The sequence below is a fragment of the Pseudophryne corroboree genome, chromosome 8 (genome assembly GCF_028390025.1).
Source record: "Pseudophryne corroboree isolate aPseCor3 chromosome 8, aPseCor3.hap2, whole genome shotgun sequence".
Lineage (NCBI taxonomy): Eukaryota > Metazoa > Chordata > Amphibia > Anura > Myobatrachidae > Pseudophryne > Pseudophryne corroboree.
Window position 1 is genome coordinate 369,182,150 of NC_086451.1, and position 19,306 is coordinate 369,201,455.

The 19,306-nt window shown below is 45.5% G+C and overlaps 1 protein-coding gene across 1 annotated transcript in view; it reads right to left on the reverse strand.

Annotated features, from left to right (window-relative positions):
- The window catches only part of VAMP7 (vesicle associated membrane protein 7), a 73,212-nt gene that overhangs the window by 6,913 nt on the left and 46,993 nt on the right, over window positions 1-19,306 (reverse strand). Inside the window, exons 3-6 of the mRNA XM_063937565.1 lie at window positions 7,870-7,927; window positions 5,725-5,862; window positions 2,279-2,369; window positions 1,019-1,086 (exon numbers count right to left, since the gene is read on the reverse strand). Of these exons, the coding sequence (XP_063793635.1) occupies window positions 1,019-1,086; window positions 2,279-2,369; window positions 5,725-5,862; window positions 7,870-7,927 (355 nt within the window). The remainder of the gene's footprint in view (window positions 1-1,018; window positions 1,087-2,278; window positions 2,370-5,724; window positions 5,863-7,869; window positions 7,928-19,306) is intronic.

Sequence of the window (19,306 nt, forward strand, 5' to 3'; positions counted from 1 at the left end):
TTTGCCCATTAGTGTGCTTTTTTGGTTTGCTAAAAACCTGAATTACTTCCTTTGTTTGTAAATATAATACTTTTTGTGCATCTGGACCTTACTGCACGCCCCTCGTATAAAGCAGTGTGGACTGTATTTTGTGTGTTTATGGAAAAATGGAGCTGTACTTCCATTTTTGTGTTGATTAAAGATTCTGGTTTGATACATTACAATGATTTATCTGTAGTTTGTCATGAATAAGTGAGTCACGCGACGATCATCAGCAGGAAATACACTGCTCTACAGCAACACTGTATCCTACAAGTCTTTGAATGTCCACTGAACTGTGGCATGGGGGGGGAAACAAATTACTGAAAACACTGTAATTCATAATAAAATCATCTTCAGAAAATAATGGTAATAATCGGATGCTGCAGCAGCATCCACGCTCCTCTCTGCAGACTGCTATGCCAGCTCAGTTTCCTGCAGAATGCCCCAATAGTGGGAGTGGCTTACTAACCAGACAGTGGGCCGGATTCAGAGAAGGACACAAATGCAATGCTGCATGCAAGCAGCTTTGTATTTCCGTCCCATCTCCAGGAGGGGGCATACAGCAGAAGAGACGCCTCCTGTATGTATCTGCGATCACAGCACTGCAACAGACGTCGCAAGCTGGATCCAGCCGAGTAAGCCTCGGCTTGTGCAGCTGACCGACAGAAGTGGGGGATGCAAAGCCAGGAAGCCTCAGTGGTAACACACAAACCCCTGGTTCTCCCCTCCTAGAGAATGCAGCCCTTCATCCGCCTCCTCCTCACCCCCTCAATGCCGCAAGACCTGTTCTGTGCAGGTGCAGAACGGACCTTGCGCAGCTGCAGATTCTGAATAATCAGGGATCTGCGTGCGGCTCAGGATCCACACCAACATCTGAATCAGGACCAGTATCACAAACATAAAAAAAAAAAAAAAAAAAAAAAAACTATAATAATTTTTTTTTTTTTAACTATAGAATGCACTTAGGTGAGTATCTGAGATTAGCAGGCATACTTACCGAATCAACAAGGTTCTCTGTTTTATCGATTAATAATTCTAATCGTTCTCCTCTTTGGGCAACCAGATCTGTAATGCAAAAAATTGTAACTTGGTTATAAGCAAATCATAATGCCGGGAAGCTGACTTCTCTTCTCGTGTACTATGCAAAAGCCTTCTCTTGCATTTTGACTGATAAGCGTTGTACCCTGGCAGTATAGTGTTTCAAAGGTATCCAGTGTCCTATTTATAAATATATATACAAGTACAGATGTGTAGGTGCAGTTGCACCAAACAGCTCCGCTTAGCACGCCTGGTCCCGTGAGACCCTAAAAGTATCGGGCGTCTTTTTTTTGTCTAACAACAAGATGCGACTAGTACACACCAGGAGACTGTGCTGACTAATGTGATATATGACACTTGTATATCTGTGTACGACTGAGCCTCTGAATCTGCATACGAAGTGCTATGATGCAGCAGTCGTGGTTTTTTTTCCCTTCCAAGTTCTGTTGTACTACAAATACAGACTCGGTCACACACAGATCTAAAAGTGTCACATACCACATTAATCAGGACAATCTCCTGGTGTATCACGAGGCATCTAAGACGTGTTTGCGGTAAAAAAGGAAACCCACCGCCAGCAGAGCTGCACGGGACCTGTCAGCTCACTCGCGCCAGGCATTTCTCACTGCATGGCGTATTGAGGCTAGATGTATGAGGACACACCTGTATAGAATCAATGACCTGGAATGCTAAGGTCATTTTTCGTAGTAGGCTTAGTCTATTTGTAGACCCATGCCTAAGGCTTCCTATCACACTGCCCCTGGCATTCCTCTCCTGTAATATGTGCCATCTAGATGTTGCATGGGCATTTTAGAAACACTTGATTTTCCATTGAATTTAATATCACACTCTGGAATCAGAATGCAGTAGCCCTCTAGGTGGTAAGCCAGAGGTTTCCAAAATGCCTGTGCGATATCGCCCTAACAAGAAACACCCTATGATCACGTTTCTGTGTATGACATCACCACCAAACAGGAGCGATTACTTTAGTTTGCTTCTAGCCCCATTACTCCACCCATATTACATTAATACAGTTGATAATACAGAATTGGACCACTCCGAGGAGCCAGGCCGCAATGTACCACCCTAAATAAAATTACTGCTAGCATGCATTTCTTATGGAAGTCAATGGATGCACATTTTCCTGGGCTATGTAAAAGATCCCACTTTCCTCCTTTGCTATAATGAATACATTGGTTTCCCTGTCCACGAGCTGTACCTATGTTCCGGACCATAATTCCTTTCAATTCGTCCACCTGGGCCTGTGTCTCCACAACACGGTCCACACTCTTGTTTTCCGAGTGGTGTTTCTAATAAAGAATAAAAAATATAACAGAAAAATACGTCCATTAACAATCAGTCCAGCAATACCAACACGCAGACGGCCCTCATGTTCCCTCCACACTCTGCTCTTCTACATCAGCATCATCAAGCAATAAAGAAGTCTATTCTCATTCCGTACCTGGTCTATTTACCCACGTGAATATATCTTTATGTATAAACACAAATTCCCAAGTGCGCTAAAGTGGAATGTAATTACACAGTTCTTCCAGCGTTATTTTCGTCGGAATGTAGGCTGGAGGGTATTTAAATCTGGGGACCTGTAACAGACACCCCTCACCAAATAGTCACCCAAACAAGAGGCCAACAGGCCAATTAGTAAAAAGTTATTTTAATAACGTATACACAGTTCAAAGTATAAAATTGTGTCAATAAAATGCAACTTAAAGAGTACACAGCCAACACGTTTGTAAGGTGGAATCTAGATATCCCCTCACCTTTTGCAAGGTGCGAGCTCGACAGGGAGTATCTTTACAGACTAGGTTGTGATTCTCTGACTGACAAACCCAACGCGTTTCGTCTTATCGACTTCATCAGGGGTAACGAATATAGGAAAAGGCTAATTTGCTCATGATGAATTAATATAAAGGATCATAACCTCTAATGTACGATTATTCAGAATCTCCTATATCTGGACTTAGTGGATGAAGCTCTTATATCAGGGCTCCTGATTAGAGTTTAAGAGGTATTCCTTCTTAAATGTGTAATCGGTTGGATAATGGTGTTTTGTATAAACTACCTTAAAACTAATTGTGATTAAATCCTTACAGGGTCGCCTAGGAATACTATTGGTTATAATCTCTTAGGAGTGCTGACAACCATATGTCGGCATTTTTGCAAACTACCTAAAGTGTGGTGTCCAATTTTAAATTGAAGACTATTTCTGATTCGGATGTTGACCAACGTACAACGAAATTCAAGAATTATATAGCTGGTTTAACAATCTCAAAAGTACAAGTGGTGTGGCTTCCTCAATATGTCTCACAGAATAGATCCTGGGAGAGATTTGGCTGCATGTGGAAATCACAGAATTTATAAGAGCTTCATCCACTAAGTCTAGATATAGGAGATTCTGAATAATCGTACATTAGAGGTTATGATCCTTTATATTAATTCATCATGAGCAAATTAGCCTTTTCCTATATTCGTTACCCCTGATGAAGTCGATTAGACGAAACGCGTTGGGTTTGTCAGTCAGAGAATCACAACCTAGTCTGTAAAGATACTCCCTGTCGAGCTCGCACCTTGCAAAAGGTGAGGGGATATCTAGATTCCACCTTACAAACGTGTTGGCTGTGTACTCTTTTAGTTGCATTTTATTGACACAATTTTATACTTTGAACTGTGTATACGTTATTAAAATAACTTTTTACTAATTGGCCTGTTGGCCTCTTGTTTGGGTGACTATTTGGTGAGGGGTGTCTGTTACAGGTCCCCAGATTTAAATACCCTCCAGTCTACATTCCGACGAAAATAACGCTGGAAGAACTGTGTAATCACATTCCACTTTAGCGCACTTGGGAATTTGTGTTTATTCTTGTATGCTTTTGAGGTCTCCCAACAAAGATCTCTCCCGTGGTGCCGCTTCTAGGTTGGCGCGAGATAAAGATACTACTGTGTTTTTTATATCTTTATGTATGCAGACATTTCCCATTATTGATTTTTTTCATATCTTTTGGCCAGGTTCAATTAGTCCCGGGGTTTAATAGTCTGCCTGTCCCTTTTCAATTAGCATTGCATCCCTGTGTGTTAAGTCCCAGAGGCCACATTTGTATTTTTCCTTAAGGGGGGTACTCACCGAGCGATATTCTAAGCAATCTGACTAGATTGCTTAGAATTTCAGCATTATCGCTCCGTGTGTACCCCCTACAGCGATAGCGATGCGCAGCCCCGCGCATCGCTATCGTTGCTGCTAGATTGGCCCCCCTGTCTCCCCCAGCACGTTCAGCACACATTGCGCTGTGCTGAGCGGCGGGAGAGAAGTGTGCTGAGCGGTTCGCTCAGCACACATCTCTCCTGCATCGGCCCGTCTATATGGGCCTTTAGCCTCAGTAGGTGCAAGAGAAAATCTGCACTAAAAAGCACCCTCTGGTACTTAACGCGAAGGGAAACCCATAGATTCCGGCCCTTAACACAGAATCTGTGGGTTAGCGCGAGGTACCTGTGAACTAAAAATTTATTGAATAGCTCCGGGTGTTAAACTTGCAGCTTTATCCGTGCAGTAAACACGGCAGGTAATTGAATGTGCCTTTTAATTTTTACCACCACACTTATAATAGATTCATAAAAACAGTTCTACAGATAACTCGGTCGAAAAAATGATGATGGTAACTAATGAGACTCTAATGCGGTATTTCATTTAACAGCGATGGGCGCAACGTGCTGGAGGAAAAGACCAGAACCTACACGAAGTGGCCACTCAGGCCATACACTTTCCCTTGCACTCTATAATGATGCACAGGAAAACTGGGGATATTGGGATACATTATCCTACCATGATATGCATGGCTCAAATTGAGGAGAACTGAATATCGTCCATAATGGCATTTTTCTAAAGCGGTTAGGAAGGTGATTGCAGTAACCTATTTAGTCGCTATGGGCAACAGCACTTTTTCTACACATTTCCTGTAGGACGGTTTTCATGCATGTCCCATGGGGATGAGAAACGCTGGTTCTGGTTTGTAAATTCTGGCAAGCTGGATCTATCCGGGAAACATAGTGGCCTGCTTGTGCCATTACATGCAATGCAATCTATAATGATATGTACGTCTTCATATTATGTTAGTAGCAACTATAACCTCTGAAAGCATTATAAAAAATATAGATTACACGTATTTAAGCTACGCTTGCATAATACACAGAAAAGTCAGCGAAGCGCCTTAACGATCCCGAATACCAGAAATAAAACCATGAATGGAGAATGAGACAAAGGTTGTGAGACATGACCCCGGGTGTGGTCACAAGATGTCTATGTAGAGTGCAGTGGTCACATGTGTCTGTATGACAGGCTTATACAGCGTGTGACTGCTCAGCGCTCATATGACTACTGGCTGCTGTTCCACACACTCACAGGGCAATATATGCCAAGAGCAATGAGCTAAGCCTATAACATTGCTGTTCTAGAGCATGCAGTACATACTCCTCTCAAATCCCACCATAATATACTATCTTCAACATAAATGCGTTATATTTTGCTCACACATATAGCATTAAACCATAAATATATTTCATACGAGACAATAAAAAACTACTATATTAATGATCTTCTCTGCAAATAACTTTTTAGTTTAGAAAAAAGCCACCTGATCGCTTTTCAGACCTTACCAGCTGCGCCGAAAGGACACTGGAGAATTCGCTGTTCATGGCGTAGGGGAGCGCTGTCTGTGCCCTTGATCCATAAGTGGTCTGGAACCTTTTCTTCACTTCATTCAAGAAATTAAAAGCTCTGGAACGTTCGAATTCCTGGAATTACAGACATAAGGTTTATGCCATACACCTCAGCAACAACTGCAGTAAGAGTGTTCATTATGTTGATGTTTAGACAGTGAGACTCCGAGCGATTTATGGAGCAAAATCTGCAGGAGGGCACTTAGGGGGTAATTCCAAGTTGATCGCAGCAGGAAATTTTTTAGCAGTTGGGCAAAACCATGTGCACTGCAGGGGAGGCAGATTTAACATGTGCAGAGAGAGCGTTAGATTTGGGTGGGGTGTGTTCAATCTGCAATCTAATTTGCAGTGTAAAAATAAAGCAGCCAGTATTTACCCTGCACAGAAATAAAATAACCCACCCAAATCTAACTCTCTCTGCACATGTTATATCTGCCTCCCTTGCAGTGCACATGGTTTTGCCCAACTGCTAAAAAGTTTCCTGCTGCGATCAACTTGGAATTACCCCCTTAGAAACAATACAACCAAAGTTATCTGAACGTGGAAATCCCCTGTAATGGTAAATGTATTTTACAAATGACAACATACATTGTACACACAGCCATGATGGAGTTAAAGGAAATCAGATTAGAAGGTGGCTGCAGAAGTGTGGATTTAAACAAGATAAAAGGATTAATGTATGTATATAAGCAGTACACCCAAATAATGATGCATCTGATAGCTGAGCTCTTGTGCTGAGCTACACGCACAAGTGGCTGTGTACAGTGCAACCCTGCAATTTACTCTCCTCACTTGAGCTTCAGGCAACTCATCTCATCTATACAGTTTATTGTACTGGGAAGGAAATGCTTCATGTTTGGCTGATTAAAGCACCACTGAAATCCCAAACATAGGGGGTTATTCAGGATGCATCAACAGCAATTTCCCCTCTGGTAGCGTCAGTGTCCCGTCCTGCGCACCCGGCCAATGTGACTGGATCACATTGGCTGCGAACGCCTCTGCCTGATTGACAGGCAGATGCGTTCGCGGGGTGGGCAGGGGGCGGCGATGGACCGTTGCGGGGGTGGTGCGGGGAAAACGGGAACGGGGTTGGCTGCTTTTTTCGGACGGCTGCGTGGTGTCCCATGCAGCAGTTCCGATGGGAAAAATGGCGGCGGACCGCCTGCATACGCAGCCTAGCTGCGGCTGCAGGGGGTCGTCCACAGTTGCTGCGACCGCAATTAAATTGTGGGTGCGGAAGCTGGGCAGGCCATTAAGCATGCTGGGCGGCCTTACCCTGCGATGGGCGGACCCCAACATGCGATAGAATGGACTGCAGAATATGCAATCCTTACTGAATAACCTCCATAGAACAGATGGGTGTATTTTCAACCTTCTTTTTGCTCTTTTAAATATAAAATGACACTAGCAGCATTCATTCTGGCAGAGGATCTAGAACAGGCATTCCCAACAAGTGCAAGGACTGGGACGCCCACAGTCAGCTTCCGTAGACAGAGGTAAGCCGCAGGGGAGGTTGGGGGGAGGTTAGGCTTAGGCTGTGCGAGGAGGGTGCGTTAGGGGGACATGGTATTTGGGTGGGGGGAGCGCGAAGCGCTGCATCCCAATGTGAGATTCCGTACATTGGGATGCCGCGGTCTGTACTGACCATCGGCATCCCTGCTGCCGGCAAAAAAACCCAACCCTTTGAGACTATGCGTCTCAATGGCAATGGAGACTGTGTGTACACACTGTGGGATGGATGCATGCACCAAGTATCTTGTTAGCTTAGGATCATGCCCAGTTGAAACACATCGGCCATTTGCATGAATACAGGCCCTATGTGTTGTATAGGTCTACACTTATATAGCCATATTGATTTCTGCATGCAAACTTTGCAAAATACATTCTGGAATCTCGTGTACTGTGGAGATCCACTCCATGGGTCAGCATAGACAGTGCTGGAGGAATAATGAACATGATTTCACTACTGCAGGTTTTCATTCATCATTGCACCAGCCATCTGGCCAATATCTGGAGACTGTAGGGTGCGTCTTTTGCTCAAACACATAAATGTTTTACGGTATTCTTTTATAAAGTACTCACATCATCAGTGATGCAAAGGTATATGATTCTGTCCTGACAGATGTAATGGAACAAATAACTGTGGAAGGAGGACACAGAAAATGCATTAAACACCATTTTTTGTATAAATCAGAGAAAGTGGTAATAAATGTTAGTATTATATATAGTGTGCCATAATTACTAAAGCTAAGTCTATATATGCACATACAAATGGGAGATTAATACTATCACCTGCAAATGTAACAAAATAACTGAACCAATCTTTAATAACTGCTACTACTGAAACAAAGCCATTTGTGTTATATTAAAGGACCTTAGAGTATATGTTTGAATGGGACGCGGTCAAGATCCCGGCGGTCGAAATACCGACACCGGGATCCCGACCGGCACAATCCAGACATATTCTCCCTCTGTGGGTGTCCGCGACACCCATAGAGGGAGAATAAATTAGTGTGCCGAACGTAGCGAGGCACTGTGCCCGCATCGTGGCGAGCGCAGCGAGTTCGCAAGGGGCTGCGTTGTGCTCGCCCCCCTGTCGGGATTGTGCCAGTCGGGATCCCAGTGTTGGTATTCCGACCGCCGGGATCCCGTCCGGCGGGATTTCGTAATGATCCCGTTTGAATATGTTTGAATGCTTGATAGCCTTCTTTCACAATTTATATATATAAGGGATACGGATTTATATATATAAGGGATACGGTCATTAGGTCGACCACTATTGGTCGACATGGTCTCTAGGTCGACATGCGTTTTTCACATTTTTAAACATTTTTTAAATTTTTCATACTTTACGATCCACAATGCTACGATTGGGAATAGTAAGCTGTGCCGAGCGCAGCGGTAGCAGAGCGCGGCACCTTGCCCGAAGCATGGCGAGCAAAATGAGGGGACACGGTGCACTAATTGGTGTTCCCCGTCACTTTACGAAGAAACCCCCCCCCCCAAAAAAAAAAAAGTTACAAAACTCATGTCGACCTTTTTCCATGTCAGCCTAGTTTATGTTGACTTAGTGACCATGTCGACCTAATGCATGTCGACCAATAGTGGCCGACCTAACAACCCATACCCTTATATAATACGTCTGTAATTATACTGAGATATGGGTTACTCCTTAAACTATTTGATTGTGTCCTGTTTTACAATGTACCGGATGTATATTTATGTGCTTCTTTCCTTCTTCATAATAAAATTGTGTTATAAAAAAAAAAAAAAAAGAATAAAAAAGGAGCAGAAATCCCACATGGGTTTTCTTTTCTTTAGTTAAGTAGAACATTTTAAGCATGCATTAGACAGTCATACTTCTCTTACAAATCATTATCTCCTGTTCAAAATCAGTCTGGAGAGAAAGCATTGATGGCCGACAGACTTGGGGGGTATTCAATTAGCTCTGGCTATCGAATTTACCCTGCTGCGTATTCGCCCATTTTTAAGGCATTTTCGCCAATGCCATCTCACTTTTTTTTTTCTGAAAAGGCGTTGTCGAAAAATGCCTCAAAATCGCTGAAAACGGCCAACATTTTCGCCAATGCAGGCCCTGCTATTGCATAGGGCGAATCCCCATTTGCCCTAAAAAATAGCGTTAAGTGCCGTTTGTTTGCTTAGGCAAAAAAAATTAACTAATTAAATACCCCCCATAGGCTCTCAGTCTGTCATGTTATGGAAGAAAGGGGAGATGGATGGGGAGTAAAACCAGAGCTCAGAAGGGCATGCCAAAGCCTCTCCATTCACCACACCATGCGACTGTAGTTGCCATGGTAGCAACATGACAATTAAAACTTGGCGAGCTTCCATCATTAAGACTGGAAAAATGGTAAATACCAAAGGAGAAGATTTACTAAGGCATGGATTCTCAATGCCACTGATCATCTAGGGCTTTGACCGACCGTAAATGCTAAACAAGCCTGGGTTAAGGCCCGTACACACTGGTCGATGTATCGGCCGTTCTCTTGAACGGCCGATACATCGCGGGACCGTCGGCCAGTGTGTACGGGCGATACGTCTGTGAACTCCGTCGTTCACAGACGTATCGCGTCGGCCGCGCGGCACAGCCGACAGCCAATATATCTAACGATATATTGGCCCGTCGCTGTGTGTGTACGGGGCGGTCGTCCGACCGCCCGTACACATGCTGCGCCGGCCAGCGGTGATTGACAGGTGAACTGGGCGGGCGCCGACGGATCGGGCTGTGTGTATGCACAGCACACTGCCCGATCCGTACATAGATATATCTGCAGATCAATTGATCTGCAGATATATCTAAAGGTGGGTGCACACTAGTAGATATATCTGCAGATCAATTGATATCTGCAGATCAATTGATATCTGCAGATCAATCAACTGCGCCCGCCCAGTTCACCTGTCAATCACCGCTGGCCGGCGCAGCATGTGTACGGGCGGTCGGACGACCGCCCCGTACACACACAGCGACGCGCCAATATATCGTTAGATATATTGGCCGTCGGCTGTGCTGCCGACGCGATACGTCTGAACGACGGAGTTCACAGACGTTATCGCCCGTACACACTGGCCGACGGTCCCGCGATGTATCGGCCGTTCAAGAGAACGGCCGATATATCGACCATTGTGTACGGGCCTTTATAGTGTGTACCCACCTTTAGCATTTGTTTCTATTGCCGTTTTAAAATGGTCGGCCTATGATTTTGCTAATGAAGAACCAGTGAGGACATGGAGGCACTGTCTGAATAATACTCAGAAAGTCTGACTTATATTCATATAGTAGTGATTCCTAGGGAACTGATTGACTGCACTCTCATGAATATTAAGTCAGCCCATAGAGTAACAATCTTGGTGAATTTAAAGATTATGTTTTTCGCTTTTCCTTTGAAAGAAGTGATGTCAAACTATCTAAATGTAAATGAGGCCTATTATACGAAATTTATAGAAAATGGATTCAGCTACATTAACAAATTTATAAATTTTTGTATGGTTTAAGCCCATCAATTATTTTTAATATTTACTATAGAACTCTTCCTGCTGATTAACATAATAATACACGTCACACATATTTTTGTAAATATATCTTTGTTTAGTTGCAGCCTAGAGTTCATCTATAAACTTAGTTTTCATACAGTAAGTAGTAGAGATGTGCAACGGAAATTTTTCAGGTTTTGTGTTTTGGTTTTGGATTCGGTTCCGCAGCCGTGTTTTGGATTCGGACGCGTTTTGCCAAAACCTCCCTGAAAATTTTTTGTCGGATTCGGGTGTGTTTGGATTCGGGTGTTTTTTTTACAAAAAAACTTCAAAAACGGCTTAAATCATAGAATTTGGGGGTCATTTTGATCCCATAGTATTATTAACCTCAATAACCATAATTTCCACTCATTTTCAGTCTATTCTGAACACCTCACAATATTATTTTTAGTCCTAAAATTTGCACCGAGGTCGCTGGATGGCTAAGCTAAGCGACACAAGTGGCCGACACAAACACCTGGCCCATCTAGGAGTGGAACTGCAGTGTCAGGCAGGATGGCACTTCAAAAAAAATAGTCCCCAAACAGCACATGATGCAAAGAAAAATGAAAGAAAAAAGATGTGCAAGATGGAATTGTCCTTGGGCCCTCCCACCCACCCTTATGTTGTATAAACAGGACATGCACACTTTAACGAACCCATCATTTCAGCGACAGGGTCTGCCACACGACTGTGACTGAAATGACTGGTTGGTTTGGGCCCCCACCAAAAAAGAAGCAATCAATCTCTCCTTGCATAAACTGGCTCTACAGAGGCAAGATGTCCAACTCATCATCATCCTCCGATTCCTCACCCCTTTCACTGTGTACATCCCCCTCCTCACAGATTATTAATTCGTCCCCACTGGAATCCACCATCTCAGATCCCTGTGTACTTTCTGGAGGCAATTGCAGCTGGTGAATGTCTCCACGGAGGAATTGATTATAATTCATTTTGATGAACATCATCTTCTCCACATTTTCTGGAAGTAACCTCGTACGCCGATTGCTGACAAGGTGAGCGGCTGCACTAAACACTCTTTCGGAGTACACACTGGATGGAGGGCAACTTAGGTAGAATAAAGCCAGTTTGTGCAAGGGCCTCCAAATTGCCTCTTTTTCCTGCCAGTATACGTACGGACTGTCTGACGTGCCTACTTGGATGCGGTCACTCATATAATCCTCCACCATTCTTTCAATGGTGACAGAATCATATGCAGTGACAGTAGATGACATGTCAGTAATCGTTGGCAGGTCCTTCAGTCCGGACCAGATGTCAGCACTCACTCCAGACTGCTCTGCATCACCGCCAGCGGGTGGGCTCGGAATTCTTAGCCTTTTCCTTGCACCCCCAGTTGCGGGAGAATGTGAAGGAGGAGCTGTTGACGGGTCACGTTCCGCTTGACTTGACAATTTTCTCACCAGCAGGTCTTTGAACCTCTGCAGACTTGTGTCTGCTGGAAAGAGAGATACAACGTAGGTTTTAAATCTAGGATCGAGCACAGGGGCCAAAATGTAGTGCTCTGATTTCAACAGATTGACCACCCGTGAATCCTGGTTAAGCAAATTAAGGGCTCCATCCACAAGTCCCACATGCCTAGCAAAATCGCTCTGTTTTAGCTCCTCCTTCAATGTCTCCAGTTTCTTCTGCAAAAGCCTGATGAGGGGAATGACCTGACTCAGGCTGGCAGTGTCTGAACTGACTTCACGTGTGGCAAGTTCAAAGGGTTGCAGAACCTTGCACAACGTTGAAATCATTCTCCACTGCGCTTGAGTCAGGTGCATTCCCCCTCCTTTGCCTATATCGTGGGCAGATGTATAGGCTTGAATGGCCTTTTGCTGCTCCTCCATCCTCTGAAGCATATAGAGGGTTGAATTCCACCTCGTTACCACCTCTTGCTTCAGATGATGGCAGGACAGGTTCAGGACTGTTTGCTGGTGCTCCAGTCTTCGGCACGCGGTGGCTGAATGCCGAAAGTGGCCCGCAATTCTTCGGGCCACCGACAGCATCTCTTGCACGCCCCTGTCGTTTTTTTAAATAATTCTGCACCACCAAATTCAATGTATGTGCAAAACATGGGACGTGCTGGAATTTGCCCAGATGTAATGCACGCACAATATTGCTGGCGTTGTCCGATGTCACAAATCCCCAGGAGAGTCCAATTGGGGTAAGCCATTCTGCGATGATCTTCCTCAGTTTCCGTAAGAGGTTGTCAGCTGTGTGCCTCTTATGGAAAGCGGTGATACAAAGCGTAGCCTGCCTAGGAACGAGTTGGTGTTTGAGAGATGCCGCTACTGGTGCCGCCGCTGCTGTTCTTGCTGCGGGAGGCAATACATCTACCCAGTGGGCTGTCACAGTCATATAGTCCTGAGTCTGCCCTGCTCCACTTGTCCACATGTCCGTGGTTAAGTGGACATTGGGTACAACTGCATTTTTTAGGACACTGGTGACTCTTTTTCTGAGGTCTGTGTACATTTTCGGTATCGCCTGCCTAGAGAAATGGAACCTAGATGGTATTTGGTACCGGGGACACAGTACCTCAATCAAGTCTCTAGTTGCCTGTGAATTAACGGTGGATACCGGACACACGTTTCTCACCACCCAGGCTGACAAGACCTGAGTTATCCGCTTTGCAGCAGGATGACTGCTGTGATATTTCATCTTCCTCGCAAAGGACTGTTGGACAGTCAATTGCTTACTGGAAGTAGTACAAGTGGTCTTCCGACTTCCCCTCTGGGATGACGATCGACTCCCAGCAGCAACAACAGCAGCGCCAGCAGCAGTAGGCGTTACACTCAAGGATGCATCAGAGGAATCCCAGGCAGGAGAGGACTCGTCATACTTGCCAGTGACATGGCCTGCAGGACTATTGGCTTTCCTGTGTAAGGTGGAAATTGACACTGAGGGAGTTGGTGGTGTGGTTTGCAAGAGCTTGGTTACAAGAGGAAGGATTTAGTGGTCAGTGGACTGCTTCCGCTGTCATCCAAAGTTTTTGAACTTGTCACTGACTTCTGATGAGTGCGGTCCAGGTGACGTATAAGGGAGGATGTTCCTAGGTGGTTAACGTCCTTACCCCTACTTATTACAACTTGACAAAGGCAACACACGGTTTGACACCTGTTGTCCGCATTTGTTTTGAAATAATTCCACACCGAATAGGTGATTTTTTTTGTATTTTGACCAGGCATGTCAATGGCCATATTCGTCCCACGGACAACAGGTGTCTCACTGGGTGCCTGACTTAAACAAACCACCTCACCATCAGAATCCTCCTTGTCAATTTCCTCCCCAGCGTCAGCAACACCCATATCCTCATCCTGGTGTACTTCAACAGTGACATCTTCAATTTGACTATCAGGAACTGGACTGCGGGTGCTCCTTCCAGCACTTGCAGGGGGCGTGCAAATGGTGGAAGGCGCAAGCTTTTCCCGTCCAGTGTTGGGAAGGTCAGGCATCGCAACCGACAGAATTGGACTCTCCTTGGGGATTTGTGATTTAGAAGAATGCACAGTTCTTAGCTGTGCTTTTGCCAGCTTAAGTCTTTTCATTTTTCTAGCGAGAGGATGAGTGCTTCCATCCTCATGTGAATCTGAACCACTAGCCATGAACACAGGCCAGGGCCTCAGCCGTTCCTTGCCACTCCGTGTCGTAAATGGCATATTGGCAAGTTTACGCTTCTCATCAGACGCTTTCAATTTTGATTTTTGGGTCATTTTACTGAACTTTTGTTTTTTGGATTTTACATGCTCTCTACTATGACATTGGGCATCGGCCTTGGCAGACGACGTTGATGGCATTTCATTGTCTCGGCCATGACTAGTGGCAGCAGCTTCAGCACGAGGTGGAAGTGGATCTTGATCTTTCCCTATTTTAACCTCCACATTTTTGTTCTCCATTTTTTAATGTGTGGAATTATATGCCAGTATCAATAGCAATGGCCTACTACTATATATACTGCGCACAACTGAAATGCACCACAGGTATGGATGGATAGTATACTTGACGACACAGAGGTAGGTAGAGCAGTGGCCTTCCGTACCGTCATGCTATATACTGGTGGTCACTGTCAGCAAACTGCAAAACTAAAATGCACCACAGGTATAGAATCTAGATGGATAGTATACTTGACGACACAGAGGTAGGTAGAGCAGTGGCCTTCCGTACCGTACTGCTATATATACTGGTGGTCACTGTCAGCAAACTGCAAAACTAAAATGCACCACAGGTATAGAATCTAGATGGATAGTATACTTGACGACACAGAGGTAGGTAGAGCAGTGGCCTTCCGTACCGTACTGCTATATATACTGGTGGTCACTGTCAGCAAACTGCAAAACTAAAATGCACCACAGGTATAGAATCTAGATGGATAGTATACTTGACGACACAGAGGTAGGTAGAGCAGTGGCCTTCCGTACCGTACTGCTATATATACTGGTGGTCACTGTCAGCAAACTGCAAAACTAAAATGCACCACAGGTATAGAATCTAGATGGATATTATACTTGACGACACAGAGGTAGGTAGAGCAGTGGCCTTCCGTACCGTACTGCTATATATACTGGTGGTTACTGGTCAGCAAAACTCTGCACTGTACTCCTCCTATATAATATACTGGTGGTCCCCAGTACCCACAATAAAGCAGTGTGAGCACAGATATATGCAGCACACTCAGCACAGATATGGAGCGTTTTTCAGGCAGAGAACGGATAAAACTGGTGGTCACTGATCAGCAAAACTCTGCACTGTACTCCTCCTATATAATACAGCTGCTCCTCAGTCCCCACAATTAAGCAATAAGCACAAATGGAGAGGACGCCAGCCACGTCCTCTCCCTAACATTTCCAATGCACGAGTGAAAATGGCGGCGACGCGCGGCTCCTTATATAGAATCCGAATCTCGCGAGAATCCGACAGTGGGATGATGACGTTCGGGCGCGCTCGCGTTAACCGAGCCATACGGGAGAATCCGAGTATGCCTCGGACCCGTGTAAAATGGGTGAAGTTCGGGGGGGTTCGGTTTCCGAGGAACCAAACCCGCTCATCACTAGTAAGTAGATCTATGGGTCAAAAGCAGATGTTCCATCAAGACCGCCTTGCAGATCATTTATTTTACACTCTTTATTAAAATGACAGATTATTGCTTAAATACCCAATTCAGATATGAGCTTTATCTGTTCCAAGTACAATACTAGTGACCATGATTGCAGATTATTGATAGTGAGGGGCGATGTATATACTGTACTGTAGACTATACCAAATAAAACATTTGCACATTACAAAGATAAAACAAAAAAATAAATAAAAACAGTAGAGGTCAGAAGAAAAATAAATGATACCAATGTTCAATTGCCAACTCTATTAATCTCTAAAATCAGTGCGTGGCACCCTTTTATTTTTTTCAAGTGAGATCCCAAGCCACAGGATGTCATTGATCTGGGCCCGCATGCCACAGGGACCCACTGATCTAGGACCCCAAGCCGCAGTGCGCTACTGATCTGGGACCCCAAGCCAGAGGGCCCCACTGATCTGGGACCCCAAGCCAGAGGGCCCCACTGATCTGGGACCCCAAGCCAGAGGGCCCCACTGATCTGGGACCCCAAGCCAGAGGGCCCCACTGATCTGGGATCCCAAGCCAGAGGGCCCCACTGATCTGGGATCCCAAGCCAGAGGGCCCCACTGATCTGGGACCCCATGCCAGAGGGCCCCCACTGATCTGGGACCCCATGCCAGAGGGCCCCACTGATCTGGGACCCCAAGCCAGAGGGCCCCACTGATCTAATGGTCCGTACACACAGAGCAATATTGACTATGAGCGATTATGACTGAATAATTTATCTTTAACTGGCAGTAGGCAATTTTGACTAAGTGTGCAAGCGACTTTGGCTATGGGCGATTTTGAGTAACTCATTTAAACAGGAGGATACTTTTACTTTTCCAGTGACATAGTGAAAATTTACTTGCCTGCACAGTCTATTTTTCCCAGCGATAGTAACCTGGCGGGGACGCGCATCGCTATCGCTCACTGTGTACACACGGAGCGATATGCACCAACTTTCTTAGCGATTTTGACTATATAGTCAAAATCGCTGAGCCATATCGCTCAGTGTGTACACACCTTAAGACTGAAAGATTTGATAACCAATAGCATTTATTGACTGTACTTAAGAACACACCCCAAGTTTCATTTCTTTGCTCTAGATGCCATCACCAGGCACGAAAAAATATTTTATAGCTACATGAGTCACTGAATAAAGTTGTCCGCAAGTGAATATATACTAAAATAAGAATTTACTCACCGGTAATTCTATTTCTCGTAGTCCGTAGTGGATGCTGGGTACTCCGTAAGGACCATGGGGAATAGACGGGCTCCGCAGGAGACTGGGCACTCTAAAAGAAAGATTAGGTACTATCTGGTGTGCACTGGCTCCTCCCTCTATGCCCCTCCTCCAGACCTCAGTTAGGGAAACTGTGCCCGGAAGAGCTGACACTACAAGGAAAGGATTTGGAATCCCGGGTAAGACTCATACCAGCCACATCAATCACACCGTACAACTTGTGATAACTATACCCAGTTAACAGTATGAACAACAAATGAGCCTCATGAACAGATGGCTCATAACAAAACCCTTTAGTTAAGCAATAACTATATACACGTATTGCAGAGAGTCCGCACTTGGGACGGGCTCCCAGCATCCACTATGGACTACGAGAAATAGAATTACCGGAGAGTAAATTCTTATTTTCTCTGACGTCCTAGTGGATGCTGGGTACTCCGTAAGGACCACGGGGATTATACCAAAGCTCCCAAACGGGCGGGAGAGTGCGGATGACTCTGCAGCACCGCATGAGCAAACTCAAGGTCCTCCTCAGCCAGGGTATCAAACTTGTAGAATTTTGCAAACGTGTTTGACCCCGACCAGGTAGCAGCTCGGCAAAGTTGTTATGCCGAGACCCCTCGGGCAGCCGCCCAAGAAGAGCCCCCTTCCTCGTGGAATGGGCTTTTACTGATTTAGGATGCGGCAGTCCAGCCGCAGAATGTGCAAGTTGAATCGTGCTACAGATCCAGCGAGCAATAGTCTGCTTAGAAGCAGGAGCACCCAGCTTGTTGGGTGCATGCAGGATAAACAGCGAGTCAGTATTTCTGACTCTAGCCGTCCTGGAAAGATAAATTTTCAGGGCCCGGACTACATCCAGCAACTTGGAGGCCTCCAAGTCCAGAGTAGCCGCAGGCACTACAAAAGGTTGGTTCAAATGACACGCTGATACCACCTTAGGGAGAAATTGGGGACGAGTCCTCAATTCTGCCCTGTCCATATGGAAGATCAGATAAGGGCTTTCACATGACAAAGCCGCCAATTCTGACACACGCCTAGCCAAGGCCAAATATATATTATATATATATATATATATATATAACCACTTTCCACGTGAGATACTTCAACTCCACGTTCTGAAGTGGCTCAAACAATGTGATTTTAGGAAAACCAACACTACGTTGAGATCCCAAGGTGCCACTGGAGGTACAAAAGGGACTGAACATGCAGCACTCCCTTAACAACGTCTGAACTTCAGGCAGCGTCTTTCCTAGCCTTTAGCAGCGTAGGAATTATTTCATCTGGAACGCCCTTTTCCGTTAGGATCCTGCGTTCAACCACCAAGCCTTCAAACGCAGCCGCGGTAAGTCTTGGAACAGACAGGGCCCCTGCAGTAACAGGTCCGTCTGAGACACAGAGGCCATGGGTCCTCCGAGATCATTTCTTGTAGTTCTGGGTACCAAGTCCTACCGGGCCAATCCGGAACTACGAGTATAGTTCTTACTCCTCTCTTACTTAATATCCTCAGTACCTTGGGTATGAGAGGAAGAGGAGGGAACACATAAACCTACTGGTACACCCACGGTGTCACTAGTGCGTCCGCAGCTATCGCCTGAGGGTCTCTTGACCTGGCGCAATACTTTTGTAGCTTTTTGTTGAGGCGGGACGCCATCATGTCCACCTGTGGCCGTTCCCAACGGTTCACAATCTGCGTGAAAACTTCTAGATGAAGTCCCCACTCTCCCGTGTGGAGGTCGGGCCTGCTGAGGAAGTCTGCTTCCTAGTTTTCCACACCCGGAATGAACACTGCTGACAGTGTTAGCACGTGATACTCCGCCCATCGGAGAATCCTTGTGGCTTCTGCCAACGCCATCCTGCTTCTTGTGCCGCCTTGTCGGTTTTCATGGGCGACAGCCGTGGTGTTGTCTGACTGAATCAGCACCGGCTGGTTTTGAAGCAGGGGTTCTGCTTGCCTTAGGGCATTGTAACTGGCCCTTAGGTCCAGAATATTTATGTAGGGAAGTCTCCTGACTCGACCATTGTCCTTGGAAATTTCTTCCCTGAGTGACTGCTCCCCAACCTCGGAGGCTTGCATCCGTGGTCACCAGGACCCAGTCCTGAATGTCGAATCTGCGGCCGTCGAGAAGATGAGCACTCTGCAGCCACCACAG